This window comes from Artemia sp. Qi Xiang Cuo, chromosome 21 (assembly GCF_049724085.1).
Source record: "Artemia sp. Qi Xiang Cuo chromosome 21, ASM4972408v1, whole genome shotgun sequence".
Lineage (NCBI taxonomy): Eukaryota > Metazoa > Arthropoda > Branchiopoda > Anostraca > Artemiidae > Artemia > Artemia sp. Qi Xiang Cuo.
This window is the reverse complement of record NC_142814.1, coordinates 3963025-3979379: the sequence shown is the minus strand read 5'-3', so window position 1 is coordinate 3979379 and position 16355 is coordinate 3963025. Positions and strand designations below refer to the sequence as shown.

The following is a 16355-nucleotide window of genomic DNA, read 5'->3' as shown; positions in this document are numbered from 1 at the left end:
TTTTTTTAATTAATTCAAATTAAAAAAAAAAATTTTTGGGAAAAAGAAAAATTAATAACGAAAAAAATGGGAAGAAAAATTCAGAAAAAAACAAGAAAAGGATGCACACTTGCGTTGGGGTATGCAATCGAGGCTAAGATACCGTCAAGAACTAACCGTTGATGCATTTCATACCGTGAAAACAACTGAAACGATAATACATGAGAAAAAACCATAAATCTACAGACAGTAAGAACTTAGAATCCTAAAACTTTCGGGGCAAAGGATAAACAAGTTAAAACGGGAGGTTTATTTGTGGATTACTTTGATCTTTTTGAGATTAAAAGTAGATACGGATACAATTCCATTAAGTTTAAATTATAATTTTGACATATTGATTTGGCCGTTGGGGTAATTGTCGTCCTCCAAAGTAGAGCCCGAGATCTGGGAGGGTCAGGAAAAGGTTCCGTAAGCGTCAAGAAAGTATTGCCAACTTTACGTGTTGTCTACGTAGTTAAGATGTTATTTTTCTTGTGAATGTTTCTTGATAGTTGTTTTATACACACTTGCGGTGGTTACGTTGGGGGAATTTGCAAAGGTGGAAAGGTGGAAAAAGAGTACGTGAATCTTCGGTTTTGTAAAATATATTTAATACGAACTATAACCTTGTGGCATCACTAACAACACCAAATTATCCAGGAAAACAAGAAATGTTCAAAAACCTGATTATTTTAATTTCTAAAAATTTTAATTACAAAAAAAGTTTGTGAAAGAAGAAAAAAAAAGAGAATTATTTTAGAAAAAAGAATACAGAATTCAGACAAAAAGAGAAAAGGATGTACACTTGCATTGGCGCATCGGATTGGATGGATGGTTTAGGGCTAAAGAGAATGAGAATCTTCTGTTCTGTAAAATGTATGTAAAAAGAATAAAATTTGGTGGCACCACTGAGGGTAAGACGTTGCCAAGGAAAACTAGAAATCTTCAAAACATGCTTATTTTAATTTACCAAACTTTGGATTACAACAAAAATTTGTGAAAAAGAAAGGAAAGATAATTATTTTAGAAAAAAAAAAAATTGGACTCAGTTAAATTTGTATTGTAACTAAATTTTGAGAAACAATAAAAAAACTAGATATTTTTGAAAAAGAAAATGAAAAAAGAGAAAAGGGTGTAAAATGGCTTTAGGATACTGGATTGGCAGGGACGGTTTAGGGTCAAGGAGTTAGTGACTTTGAATTAATTTCGAAGTTAATTAAACTTAATTAGAATTGATTGCAGTTAATGGATGAAATTATTGATTTTGAATTAATAGCTACATTTTTGAAGGAAAAATTCTGAGACAAAAAGCAAAGAAATCTATGAATAAAAACTAAAGAAAATAACAAATAAACAAAGAAAAATAGGTTGAAAGGGTTGATATATTACTTCGGTACTGGAACTAAAATCGAAAATTGTTTTTTTTTTTCATGGCGTTTTACTGTATTTGTCCGGGACTATATATCACGTTTTGCATGGGGTTTCCACACCTATGTTGAATCAATTTATTTATATAACTTCCAAGTTATTGTGGAATATATTCTAATATTATATCTAATGTAGACTTGTGATATTTGGCAGATAATTTAACTTAAAAAAAATTATGATGAAAGGCAAAGCACCGGTCGAAATGTCGCGTAATTTAGCATTTCGTGCCTGAGTTTCTAAAGGTACGAATAAGTTTAAACATCTTCTTCATAATTTGTCTTCCTTTTTTTCCTTTTTTTAGTCTCCTTTTATTTCGTTTTTCGCTTTGTTAGTTTATGTATCATTGATTCTTTCACTTTCCGCCGAAATATATCCCAACAGTGACTCAAAATTTCTGGTTCTTAATTTTGCTTTCAATGGCAAATTAAAAGTATTATCCTTTCATTCGATTTTTTTTCTTCTGCTTATTGCATTGGTACTCATAACAAAAGAACAATAAACTATTAAAGAAAATGTGCGAAAAAAAAAAAAAAACACTCAAAAACAGTAAAAAAAAAAAATAAGTAACAACCATATACAGAGAAAATGCAGTGATAAAAGAGCCAGTAAAAAAACAGATGAAAATATTTCGGCTGAGACATAGAAGCTCAGGGTTGCCACCACGGTCAGTTCCTAAAATGCTAGCCCAAATTTGGGAGCTAAACGGCGATTTTTGGTGCTACAGTACAGCAATAGTGTTAAAATACCACTTTCGCACAACAGGTGGCAACCTTGAGCACGTGCTACAGTGCTACACACAATGAAACAGTGCTAAAATAACACTTTCGTGCTACAGGTGGCAACTCTGTCGAGGATTCAGGTGAGTGCAGTCTCAGAATTTTTTAGGGAAAAAAATTTACCTTTAACTCCAAGCATTTCTAAGCAAGCAGATTGTGCAGGTAAAACAGTTCCTCCTCCAACGGTGCCAACTTCCATGGATGGCATTGTGACAGTCATATACAAATCCCTTCCCTCAGGGCCATATGGCTCCATGATGGTCATGCAATTGCTACTACCAACATTTTGAGCAGGGTCCTGAAAAAAAGAGAAAAGGGTAAGGTAAGTGTAGGATAAGCGTAAGGTAAGGGTAATCACAGGTAAGGTAATCACAGGTTAAATGAGTCGAATATTAAGTAGCAAAACAAAAGAGATTTGAAGTGGTAATTGATCGCAGGCTTACCGAAATATCGTGTCCAATATTTAAAAAACTTCTGCGATAATAGCTACAAATCATTTGCTAGGCTGTTCTCAGCCTATTTTGCTGCTTTCAAGAATTTTTTTTGGAGAGGTGTTCTGCGACGTCGTTACTAGAAGTATATTCTAGTATTCAAACTAAGCTCTAGGATTCAAACTAAACACTGTACGTATGTATGGATGTGAGTCATGAAGCCTTTCAAAGAATGCAGAGAAACGATTACTCAGCTCCGAAAAAAATTGCCTAAGTAGAATCCTTGCTACCCACTGAACAGAGTGATTACCGTCAAAATAATGACATATACTGAACAGGGACTTGTGACAAACGAGACCAGAATAAGGAGACGAAGATTCTGGGGGCATATGAACAACATGAATGATGGACGCCTCCAAGACGATGCATGGTGTTGAGCCCCAACCGGTCTTCGGAGAAAGAGAAGAGATTGCAACACATATTTGGTCGGTCCCTGGAGTAAGAGGCAACAAGTCTTGAAACTACACTAAATGAGCTCTGGTCCCCAGCTCAAGACTGACTGAATCGGAGGTCTGCCTTCACTGCTAGAGGTCTACCATCGCTGCCTTATGCGCTTCTAGGAATGGGAAAGTCTAAGTTTAACTAAGTATTCAAACTGGACGTATACTTTATATAGGAAGATTCTGGTATTTACTAACGCGTGTCACTCTTTACTTTCCATGAAAGGTTTGATCTTCATTAGGACTAGCGAACAGAAAGAAAATAATGACAGAGAGAAACAGTGAGTTTACTTAGAACCAATAAGGCTTCAGAGAGGATGAGTTATTTTTCTATCCAGAAGTTGCATTTCATTGCCAGTCTAGCTTTATCACTCAGCATTGGCTGAGCCAAAGCACTGGATAACCCAGTTTCCAAAGCCGATTTTTCTCTCCAGGAATAATGAACAATGTGATTGACTAGCAAAACGCGTCACAAAAATAAACGAACGGGATTGAAACACACTTTTTAATACGGACAAATAGAACTGTAGCTACTCTTTGGTAATAAATTAAAATAAATTTGGTAATTTGGTAATAAATTACCTGTCCAGTAGCTATATAAATAGCTGTGACAATGTTTGCCGCGTGCGCATTATATCCTCCAATACTTCCAGCCATAGCCGAGCCAATAAAATTTTTGGAAACGTTCAAATCAACAAGATCGGCAACGCTCGTTTTTAGGACGTTTGTCACAACATGTCCAGGAATAACTGCTTCGCAGACTACGCTTTTTCCACGTCCATTTATCCTGCATTACAAAATAAAAAAATGACAACAATACAAAATACAACAATAAAAACAGAAAAAAAACATTAATAAGTAATAAATAAGGGTTAATAATAACATTTCAACAAAATAAAAATACCACGACAATAACACAAAATAGAAAGTAGGTGAAATATATTGTCAAAGAACAAGAGTTACAATTTGCAGAGTTTATAGTCTAATTCTGCAAATTACACTGAAAGGTTACAAAAACAAAGGTTCTCTATTACTATGAATATTAAGGGTAAGTCAACACTTTTAAAAAGGTTCTTAAACAAGCCAACGTAGATAAAATTTTAGGTACTTTTAAGTTAATTACTAAACCTAGTATCATTATGATTAATTACTAAGTAGTAACTTTAGTGCAGGAAAGTTCTTGTTAGTTTTAAGAGGATGACAAATTAAAATATTCAGTTCAGGATTTAATCAATATAGGCAATTTTCCCTAGGAATTTCCTGAAAAAGATGGAATATATAATATTATTAAATAATATAATCTCCATACATAAATTTGGTGAACAAATGGCGAAAGTTGCCATTGCATCAACAATAGTACAGACGAGACATGCAGCCAGTGGGCCCATTATTCCAAATTTCAAATTTATAGAATTTTTTTTTATAGAAAATCAATTTCATTCATCAAAATCATTTTTTATCGAATTTCATTATTATAGAAAATCGGGCTCTCTGAAGTGTTTCGAAAATTAACGTCCGTCAAAGTAGTAATAATTTATTTACAAAAAAAAAGAACTAAAGAAATCATTCAATAGCATAACAAATGCGTTGTTTGCAAGTGGGTGCTGCTAATAATAAAAAGATAGCAACAACAAATATATTGTATAAGGAGCTGGGGGAGGGGAGAGATCTACCAAAAAATTAAAATATGGGTAAAGAACACTCAATAAAACTACATAATGTTCTAAATCTAGATAGTGTTCATGATCTAGAAGTAGCAATTAAATAAAAAAACAAGTTTTTTTAACTGAAAGTAAGGAACGACGTTAAAACTTAAAACGAACAGAAATTATTCCGTATATGAAGGGGGCTGTCCCCTCCTCAACGCCTCGCTCTTTACGCTAAAGTTTTTTTATTGTTTAAAAAAATAGAGTTGTGAGAAAGTCAAACTTTAGCGTAAAGAGCGAAGCGTTGAAGAGGGGACAGTCCCCTTCATATACGGAATAATTTCTGTTCGTTTTAAGTTTTAACGTCGTTCCTTACTTTCAGTTAAAAAACTTGTTTTTTTTATTTAATTTTTGAACGTTTTTGAATTAATGCAGGTTTTGATTTTGGCTCACCGTACATGAATAATTAAAACAAAATTTGCATATTATATTTGGTTAAATGGTTTTCTCGAAACTTGTTTAATTTTATTTACGAATGTTTTTATTAGTAATAAATATACGTAACTTAAAATTAACTTACGTAACGAACTTCTATATTCATAAATTTTTAACACGTATATTAGGGGGTTCGCCCCCTAGTCAATACCCTGCTCTTTAAACTATAGTTCGAATTTTTTTTCCAGTTCTTTAAAAATGACCTCTTAATCACAATCAGTTGATCAGTTGAAAAACTTGTTTTTTTTTATTTAATTCCTGATCTTTTTCTTTAATAATGCTGGGAAATCCGGCGCCCCCTTCATAGCAATGCCCCTTCCCCCATGAAAATTTCTTTCATGGAAAGATCCTTCCATATAGCCCCCCACCCTCTCCAGCCCCCACCACCCCGCACCAAACTCCACTGCCCACGTCGGGAAACTTACCACAAACAAAAACAATATGTTAACATTGAATAAAGTTTATAAATTTCAGCCCTCTCCCTGGGGACTTTGGGGGATCAAGTCATTCTAAAAGACATATTTATCATATTTTCGACCATGCTAAGCAAAATGGCTGTCTCAAAAGTTTGATCGGGTCACTTTGGGAAAAAAATGAGCGTGGGAAGGGGCCTAATTTCCCTCCATTTTTTTGGTCACTTAACAAGGGCACTAGACCTTTTAATTTCCGTTTGAATGAGCCCTCAAAAGATTTTCTAGGACCACTGGGTCGAAACGATCATCCCTGGGAAAAAAAAACAAAAAACAAACAAACAAACAAACAAACAAACAAACAAACAAATAAACACGCATCCGTGATCTTTCTTCTGGCAAAAAATGCAAAAATCCACATTTTTGTAGATAGGAGCTTGAAACCTTTACATTAGGGTTCTCTGATACGCTGAATATGATGGTGTGATTTTCATTAAGGTTCTATAACTTTTAGGGGGTCTTTCCCCCTTTTTTTGAAAATCAGCCAAATTTTCTCAGGCGCGTAACTTTTGATGGGTAGCTCTAAACTTGATGAAAGTTATATATTTGAAATCAGCATTGAAATCTGATTCTTTTGATATATCTATTGGTATCAAAAACCCGTTTTCTAGAGTTTCGGTTACCATTGAGCCGGGTCGCTCCTTACTTACAGTTCGTTACCACGAACTGTTTGATAACCTTAAAAAATCAAAGTAATTAATAACAAAAACAAACAACTCAAGAATATTTTATTAATAATTTTACTTAATAATACCTTACCATTTCATTCAACAAGATGGTTTTCACAAAATGTCAAAATCAGCATTTTATTTTAGATAAATCAATAAATAAAAAATTGTTTCCCGAGAAAAAAGTCTTCTAAAACATCTCTACAAATTGGATAGTAATACAAGAAAGCTAACAGGAAAATACATATAGTTAGTCTTGGTTAGCGCTAAACTGGAAATTTTGGAATTTCCAAAATGCATTTGGAAATGAATTGCCCAAATTGCCCAAAATTGCCCAAATTCATTTTGATGAAATTCGGAGAAACCCCCTAAAATTAGGCGGATGGCGGAAGTACTGACCATAGCACACAGGAAACTTATGTAGAGATTTCATTTTACAGGCAAAAATCCTTAATAAAAACTTCGGTTTCAGTAAAGATACAGTGATACAGTATTAACGTTTGACAAAAAAGAGAGTATATAGTAATAAAAAAAAACACAAAACAAAAAAAAGAAGAAAACCAAAGTAATTTCAGCCAGTAGGCAGAAAGAAGAGAAAAACCAAAAGCAGAAATTTCGGCAATCTCTACCAAGCTATTTTCAGGGCTCAAAAAAAGAAAAAGAAAAATTAACCTTTTGAAGCTAACCTTTCTGTCCTGTTCACTTCAAAAGATTAGTTTTTTTCTTTTTTTGTGTACCAAAGACGGCTTGACGGAGATCCTTGTCAAAATATTTGCTTTTAACTTTTCGAAATTCTTTCTGCCTATTGGCTGAATTTATCCCCGCTTTCTTGCTTACTTTTTTCGTCAAATATCAAGTAAATCGTTTTAGAACGTAGATATTGCATTCACCTTTTAATGCAATCATCACCAAAATTCAAGCACTTTTTCTCTGATATTTTTTCTTGGGATTGCATGACGTAAAATTTACAAAAATTTTACTTAAAATCGGTGTTGCTGAACTTTCATACAGTCTCAAAAGTATTATTCTTCAAAATAAACAACAGATCAGTTTCAGATTTTCAGAAATATTTCCAAAGTTTGGTATACCTTGAAGAAAAGTGATTGAAGCAAAGAAAATACTGAGTGGATAATAGTCGTACTATGAGTAAGGGATTCAATAGAAAACATGCAATCATGCTTGATTATGGTAACTTTTTAAAAGTTACATGCTTGAATTACTTATTTTACAGGAAGATAAATTGACTTCCTTAAATATTGTGCAAAAAAGTTATTTGAAGTTCAAAAACCCTTGTTTCCTTTTGAAGTTGAAGTTGAAGTTCAAAAACCTTGTTGAAGTTCAAAAACCCTTGTTTCCTAGGTAAAATCGAATGAAAGGAGAAAAGAAAGTTCCCTTAACAGACCGGAATTAATAAATACAAAACAAATTTCAAAGGTACAGGCAATATTCTAATGTATATATATATTTTTTGGGGGGTCAGGGGAGGGAGGGGGTGTTTGAGTGTTCAGTCTTGGGAAAAGATGCTAATACAAAGGAAAGTGAGGCCCAATTACACACATTGTTTCATTTCTATCAAACAGTTCGTGGTAACGAACTGTAAGTAAGGAGCGACCCGACTCAATGGTAACTAAAACTCTAAAAAACGGAATTTTGGTACGAATAGATACATCAAAAGAATCAGATTTTAATTTTGATTTCAAATATATAAGTTTCATCAAGTTTAATCTTACCTATCAAAAGTTACGCGCCTGAGAAAATTTGGCTGATTTTCGAAAAAAGGGGGAAAGATCCCCTAAAAGTTGTAGAACCTTAATTAAATTAACACCATCATATTCAGCGTATCATAGAACCCTACTGCAGAGGTTTCAAGCTCTTATCTACAAAAATACGGAATTTTGCATTTTTGCCAAAAGAAAGATCACGTGTGCGTGTTTTTTTTTTTTTTTTTTTTTTTTTTTTTTTTTTTTTCCAGGGGTAATCGTATTGACCCAGTGGTGGTAGAATATCGTAAAACGGCTCATTGGAACGAAAATTAAAAGTTCTAGTGCCCTTTTTAAGTGACCAAAAAAAATGAAGGGCAATTAGGCCCCCTCCCACGCTCATTTTTTTCTCAAAGTCACCCAATTAAAATTTTGAGATAGCTAGTTTGTTTAGCATAGTCGAAAATCTAATAAATATGTCTTTTAGGATGACTTAATCCCCCACAGTTCTCAGGGGAAGGGGTGCAAGTTGTGAGCTTTGCCCATTGCTTGCATATTCTATTGGTTATTGGGAAGTATACAGACATTTTCAGGAAGAATTTTTTTTTTGGGGGGGGGGGGGGGCTAGAGGAGGGGTGTACCTAGGAGAATCTGTTCGTGGATGATGTTTCTTTGGGGTAAAGAACATTTTATGAAGTGGGCGGCGGATTTCCAAGCATTATTTAAAAACCGATCAGAAATTAAATTAAAAAAAAAGTTTTTTCAACTGAAAGTAAGAAGCAACATTAGAACTTCAAACGAACAGAAATTATTACGTATATGAGGGGTTCGCCCCCAAGTCAATACCTCGCTCTTTACGCTACAGTTTTTTTTTTGTACTTTCAAAAAAGCTATCTATTCTAATTAAACGGCCTTTGTGATTCAGGGGTGTGTGAATTAATTATTTTTTTTAACTTTTAACACAAATAGCGTGGTATTTAATATATGGAGAACCCCATCATATACGTAATAACATATACGTAATAAAAAAAAAAACAATAAAAAAAACAAGCGATACGGCTCAATAGTAATCGAAACTTTTAAAAACGAAACTTTTATGTCAATAAATGTATCAAAAGAATCGGCTTATAATGCTGATTCTAAATATACGAATTTTGTTAAGTTTAGTATTACTCATCAAAGGCTACGAGCATGAGAAAACTTACCTGATTTTTTAAAGAGGGGGGAAACATCCCCTAAAAGTGAAAAAAAATTAATGAAAATCACTGTCAGATTCAGCGTATCAGAAAACCCTATAACATAGGTTTCAAGCTCATATCTGCAAAAATCTGCAACTTTGTATTTTTTTCCAGAAGAAAAATATACGAATATAGAAGTTCGTTACGTAAGTTAATTTGTAAATTACGTCAGAACCAAATTTAGAGACAGCAATTTAGCAAAAGAAAAGTAAAATTTTTATGCAAATTTTTTTTACTTATTCAATGACGGCGAGCCAAAATAAAAGCTGCATTAACTAAAAAACGATCAGAAATTAAATAAAAAAAAACTATTTTTTTCAACTGGAATTAAGGGGCGACATTAAAACTTAAAACGAGCAAATATTATTCCGTATATGAAGGGGGTTGCTTCCTCCTCAACACCTCGCTCTTTACGCTAAAGTTTGACTCTGTCTCACAACTTTATTTTTTAAAACAATAAAAAACTTTAGCGTATAGAGCGAGGCGTTGAGGAGGGGACAGCCCCTTTCATATACGGAATAATTTCTGTTCGTTTTAAGTTTTAATGTCGCCCCTTACTTTCAGTTTAAAAACTTGTTTTTTTTTATTTAATAGTTGAGAAGGATCCCCATATATGGCTTGCGGTCTACTTCTCTATTCCACATGTGTAGGTAAACTTTAAGTAAATTAAAATAGATTTACTGAGGTTTAAATTCCTTCTATCTACATGGAAGATAACAAAAAATTTAAATTACCGTGCTGCACAAAGCATATGATACTATTCTGGCAAAAACTAGAATCCGAATCATTTCTCAAAACATCTGTTCTAGACAAGCACAAAAAATGCTCTAAATAGCACAATTTTTCATAGTCACACACTGGAAAACTTAATGCCCTTAGTCGTTCCTGAGATATTGCAGATACACCTTTTTGACAACCAGTATGCATACAGTGCCTTTTAATTTAGTCTAATATTTCCTAAACTTTTTGTGAAAGATTAGCCTTGGGATTTATTTCTCTATTCCTCATGTGTGGATAAGATTTAAGTGAGTTAAGGTAGATGTAGAGAGACTTAACTTCCTTCCGTTTCCATAGAAAACGAAAACAGCTGCTATACACATAACAAAAATAATACATTAAATGTCGCAGCTTTTTTTTCAAAAAAAACACTTCATTCTAACTTGTTACAAAAATTTTCAAAAAATAAACGGAAGAGATGGTGGACCTATTCGTGCGACATGCGACTAGCTTCAGTTTGTGTCTCGTACGAATATTCGCTCAGGCTGCTTAGCAGATGGTAGAAATTTACGATGTTGATAACTTGAAAGCAAGAAGTGGCCAGAGAAGATCATCAACTCAAGTTGACGCTCGCGGTGAGTTATTAAATTTAGTGATTTCAGAGCTGAGTTGTAGTGTCACTATATTTTTGGGCAAGAGTAACCTTAGAATTCGTTTCCAGATCCCCTCCTAATAATCGGTCAGTTACTAAGCACCACAGAAAAGGTAATAGCGAAAAGTCCTATACTCTCCATTAAAAGTTTTTGACACATATCAAAAACCACACAAGCTTCACGGCCCCGTCTTCGCACACGCGCAATGACAAATGTTTCCGATGGAAAACCAAGTAGCAACTAAGACTATGGCTCTGACGGTTTCGGGAACTTTGCAAATTGCCCGCTATGAAATGTGTGTCATGTTCGGAGAAACATTTCGCTACTGTATATTACCTTTACTGTGCTCAGTACGGTGAGCCTTCGGGCCTCATACTGGACATACATATCCATGAGGAGTTGATTATATGTTAGGTATACCATCTTCAGTGATAAACCGGAAAACCTAAGTAACATATTGCTACCAACGTACGTAAAGCAAAATTTTTCTTCTTCACCAGTTCCTCTACATGAGTAGCGAAGGAATAGTCAGCACTAAACGTAGTCCTAAGGTAGTAGCAGGCGAAACAGAAAGATAGAATATTTTGGCAAAGGAGAAGCTACGTTTTAGCAGATTGATCGTCAGGATTTTGTTTTGCTTTCATTGACCTGAAGATTGTTTGCCGTACTACATTTTCAAATCGTCAGAAAAACTTGACTCAAACTGAGTCACAGCCTGTAAAGCACGAACAAGACATTTTTGAAGTACTGACAAATCATCAATGAAAATAGAGAAGACGAATTTGATAACTGGAATAAAAAGCAGAGCAACTTGTGTGGTGCCTTATGAGGCACTACTAAGTGCCTTAAGAGGCACTAATGGGTGACAAAGTTGTCACCCATTCTGACTCACATCACAAGGAAAAGGGCATCATTATCATTAACTATTGATTAACTATCAATAGGAGAATGTCCTCATGAGTACATACCGACATGAAATTCTGATCTGCAAGAAGATGTTTAATCAAATCAAAACCCTTCCGCCAGTCTATTGGAAACAAATCCACAAAAGCGTTTCTTGGCATACAAGTACCACAGACTCATCCGTAAGTGTGTGTCCGGAGTTATGATCCAAGTACTAAGCGCTCGTATACACCTTTTCAAATATCGTCTAAAGGTGAGCCTCAGATTTTGATCTCACCCCTGCTATATTTTGAAAAAAGATCTTTTAAGTGTTTTCACTGAATATAAAAAGAATAAAATGATCCTCTAAATTAAAAAAAATTATCTTATGTTCTCCTACCCTATATTCAAACTACATCTGGATTAACCATTCAAAAACATTCATTCGAAACTTTTACTCCCTTGTTAAAATTTCTGAGGGTGCCCTCAAATACAGGTCTTTACTAGAATGGCTTGATTAACCCACACCTTTAGAGCGCATTAGAAAATACACATAAGAGTACTTAGTCGACTATAGACTAACTAACTCGAATACTAACTATACTAGCTATATTGAATACTAGACTATAGTCGAATACTAACTCGAAACTCGTGCTTAAGGGTAAGCCTTGGGTACATGTACGACAAATCTTATTATTTTTTAATTATTCAAAATTTTCGTGTAGTTTTCATATGTCTCGCCTGTATTATGCTGATTTGACATATTCCCCATTCCAAAATAGATGTTTAAGTGCTTGCTTGGATCAGGAGTGTTTCATTCAAGAGGGGGTGATTAAGCCATTCTGACAAAATGTGCCCAGATAAAACTACTTATTCCTCTAGATCAGACTTAGGAAGGACACCCCATCAAATCCCTGCACTTACGAGCCCTATTGTAGGCAAGATATTTAATATATACGACAGAAAAATTAGTCGGTATTTTATGGTAGATAAACATCAAACAAGTAAATTACTATACCAACATTTTTTTAGCTTTGTTTTGGTGATTTATCAAATGACCCCAACATCGAACATTTAGGATTTGAGCTCTGCATTTAAAGGTAATAAGACTTATTTGGGCCTCAAAGAAAAAGCTTCAAAATCGAGTGGAAATATCAAACAAAAGAAACAAAATTCTAATCTGCCACATAAAGCAAAATTAAGGAACATTGCAGAGCAATGCTAATCATGGATTAGCATCAAACCAATGGACCCCATGGATTAATCATGGACCCAATTTAAACAAATTCATTGAGCTTACATTCACGCACAACAGTCTAAAAATGTGCAAAAAAAAACGTACAAATGGTAAACAAGCTTAAGCAAATAAGGTTAACCTCGGAAGTTTATATTCTGAAATGGAGAGTGTTGGTGGTATTTCTTTCAAGCGGCAGGGTTTGATTCTTAAATGAAATCCACATTTTTTTACTGTGGCAAGATCTCTTTTCTAGTGTCCTTATAGAAATTTTCTAATTCTCCAGTTTCCTTTTAGAAAAAGCCACTAGAATTTTAATTGTTCGATAAAATGAGTTAACAATTTCACGCACCATTCTTACAGTCAAATGTGCATAAAGATTCCCAAATAATAAACCAGCTTAGACAAATAAGTTTTATAATGTAGGTTTATAGGTCGTGACGGGAAGCGTCAGTTAAATCTGCTTCACTAATGCAACAAGGTTTGCTTCTAAAATAAGACTCACCATCTTTATTCAGAAGACCAGAAAAGATCCAGACGTTAACAATTTAATAAATTATTTCCAATGATTGTCTTTGTAAAATATTTGAGATTCTTAATTAGCAGACTGCAATAAACAACCTCTCCTTTTTAAAGTTGATATCCCCTCTCGATACAATCCCCTCTCCGAGATCCCCTCTCGGATACAAGCCGAGGATCTTAATATTCCCTAAGTATTGTTGTTCAGTTCGAGCAAAAGAGTTCTTAGCTGTATTAAGACCTCTCGTTTATTTTCCGTCCAACTTTTTAAATGTCGTCTGTAGAAAGACTATCTGTTTAGAAAATTAAACTTTTTTCAACTTGCATTATGTGTGTTTTTCTATTGCTAGTAGCTCAGACGACAATATACTTCTTACGAATTATTCTAGATGGAATAGGAAATAGGAAGTGACCAGGAAAAAAAGATCAAATTGTGGAAGGGAACAATAAAAAAAATTTGTGAAGTTACTAAATGTATTTATGAATTTGGTTAAAAGAAACTTTAGCATTCTATAAATCATCTATTTTTTTGTCAAAATGAAAGTAATAGAAAGAATCAGTTTTCTTGATCTGGATTCATGGCCTTAAATATAAGAGAAATTTTGGAGGGGGGGGGGGGAATTTCAAATTTAGGTGGTGTTTAAATTGTCTTTATACTTATAACTATCTAAACTATAGTCAAAAACTATAATATCAAAAATCAAACAGTCAAAATAGATACGTTATTATTACAGACATATGTGTTACTATTATTTACAACATTTGTGCCAAATACCTGAAAACAATACACACAAATCAATTCGCAACCCAATGGAGATCTTTAACATAAGATATATTATATTTGAGAACATTGAAATTTTTGCAAAGTATTTTAATTGTGTTCAAGCATTGAACAATGAAAAACGAAAACCTGTTCAGTTAATCAGAATAGGTAGTCATTGAGGAAGACATGTGAACGATAAACATACACACACATATATATATATATATATATATATATATATATATATATATATATATATATATATATATATATATATATATATATATATATATATATATATATATATATATATATATATATATATATATATATATATATATATATATATATATATATATATATATATATACATATATATATATATATATATATATATATATATATATATATATATATATATATATATATATATATATATATATATATATATATATATAGGACACCGAAGACACTATAGGACACTAGGACACCGAGTCCTGGTGTCACTAGTTACTTGGTTTGAAACAAGGTCAGAGGTGTGACTATGAGATCAGCCAGAGTTGACCCAGCTCTAAATGGGTACATTGGGAAGGCAAACAGGAAGGGTAGTTCGAAAGCAGAGGATGACTGGCTAACCCCCTAACCCCCCTTAGCTGGCCCCTAACCCCCCTTCCTGACTAAAGTGCAATGAAACAGATCTCAGCACCGCCGGTAGGGGCTGTCAAGTCCAATGCCATATTCTTTACCTTATCTTCAGAATGCTTTTATTTTTTAACAAAAAGTACTGGTGGCGCACAAAACGCCAAATGAGACTAGTATACAGGGTTGCCACCATGATCAGTTCGTAAAGTGCTACAATCGCCCAAATTTGCGTGCTACACCGAAATTTCGGTGCTATGGTAAAAAGAAAACCCTGAGCACGTGATACAGTGCTACACATAATAAAATAGCGCTGAAATGTCACTTTCGTGCTACAGGTGGCAACCCTGCTAATATATTCATAACCACCTATGCCAACAATATTTACAGGCATACTTGTGAAAGGAGAAGCTAAAAAACAAAACAGCCAACTATGTTAAATGAGCCACCATACTTATTGGTTATTTAACCTAGGGTAAAGAAATCACCGGGTAACAACACTAATTTTTTATTAACAGAAATTGAACCATCTTCCCTCTCTTACATACGGTTACACTATGATAGCGATCAAAGTTCAGATATCCATACAGGTCGGTGGTCGAGGGCCCTTCTTCACCACATGGTATGAACCTTGGACCGCCAATGGCTCCATCACGCATGGTACACTTCCACACTGGCCACCTGTTTACGCTGCGCATAACACAGTTCTACCACAAAAGGTGGCATGGTGAAGCATGCCACACATGGCGCGCTTCGCCTGGTGTGTCCAGCTATTACAAACAGACTCACCCCAGAAATTAGCGAGTAAACTATTTTTATTTTATTTGCAATTGGTTTAACTATTGTATAACTTTGCAGTTGAGTTTCATTATTGGAAATCTATATTAAATTAATGTTAAAAACAGGCGTTTTATTAAAACTAATTTACTAATTTAATTGCATGTATCTAATAGTATCAACAGAAGAAGTATTTATTTACGTCAGTTTTATTAAAAAAAATTATTTTTGTCTAATTTATAATGATTTTTTCCGTCTTTTTCACATTAGGGATATTTCTAATAGAAGGGAGCATTTCAAAATTCAATTCCCTAGTATAAAACTATAATATGTCTATGTTTTAAATTCCAGGAAGAATAACGACAGTAAAGTTACCTATTCGGATAACTAGTTTCTTTAGCACTTTGTTCACACTATTGCCATTTTTTAAAGTAAAACAGGTTAAAAATACAATTCATAAAAATTTCATGTTTAGCCTACTCTTAATTAACATTTAAGAAAATGTCATAATGATTTAATTCTATGCTAAAAAGAACCTAAAGACATAACATAATTTAAACTGAAGCTAAGAAGACATGAACAAAATACAACTTTTAGATAAATTAGAGTTTCCTTTCTAAAAAAAGGGAGGATCTTATAAACGTCAGACACTTCTAAGATCCCTTCTAATATCTGAAATGGGACTAGATGGGGATACTTCTCCGAAACAAGGGATACTTGTTGATATGCGGGGATCATCTGATTAACGGAGCAGAAAAACATTCCACTCCCGTTTTAAGAGATTATTTTAACGCGAGATAA

At 33.7% G+C, this 16355-nt stretch overlaps 1 protein-coding gene across 1 annotated transcript in view; it reads right to left on the bottom strand.

The window, feature by feature from the left end:
* Positions 1 to 16355, bottom strand: part of Hmgcr (HMG coenzyme A reductase) — a 184313-nt gene that overhangs the window by 13417 nt on the left and 154541 nt on the right. Inside the window, 2 exon segments of the mRNA XM_089107011.1 lie at positions 2346 to 2520; positions 3736 to 3940. Of these exon segments, the coding sequence (XP_088963137.1) occupies positions 2346 to 2520; positions 3736 to 3940 (380 nt within the window).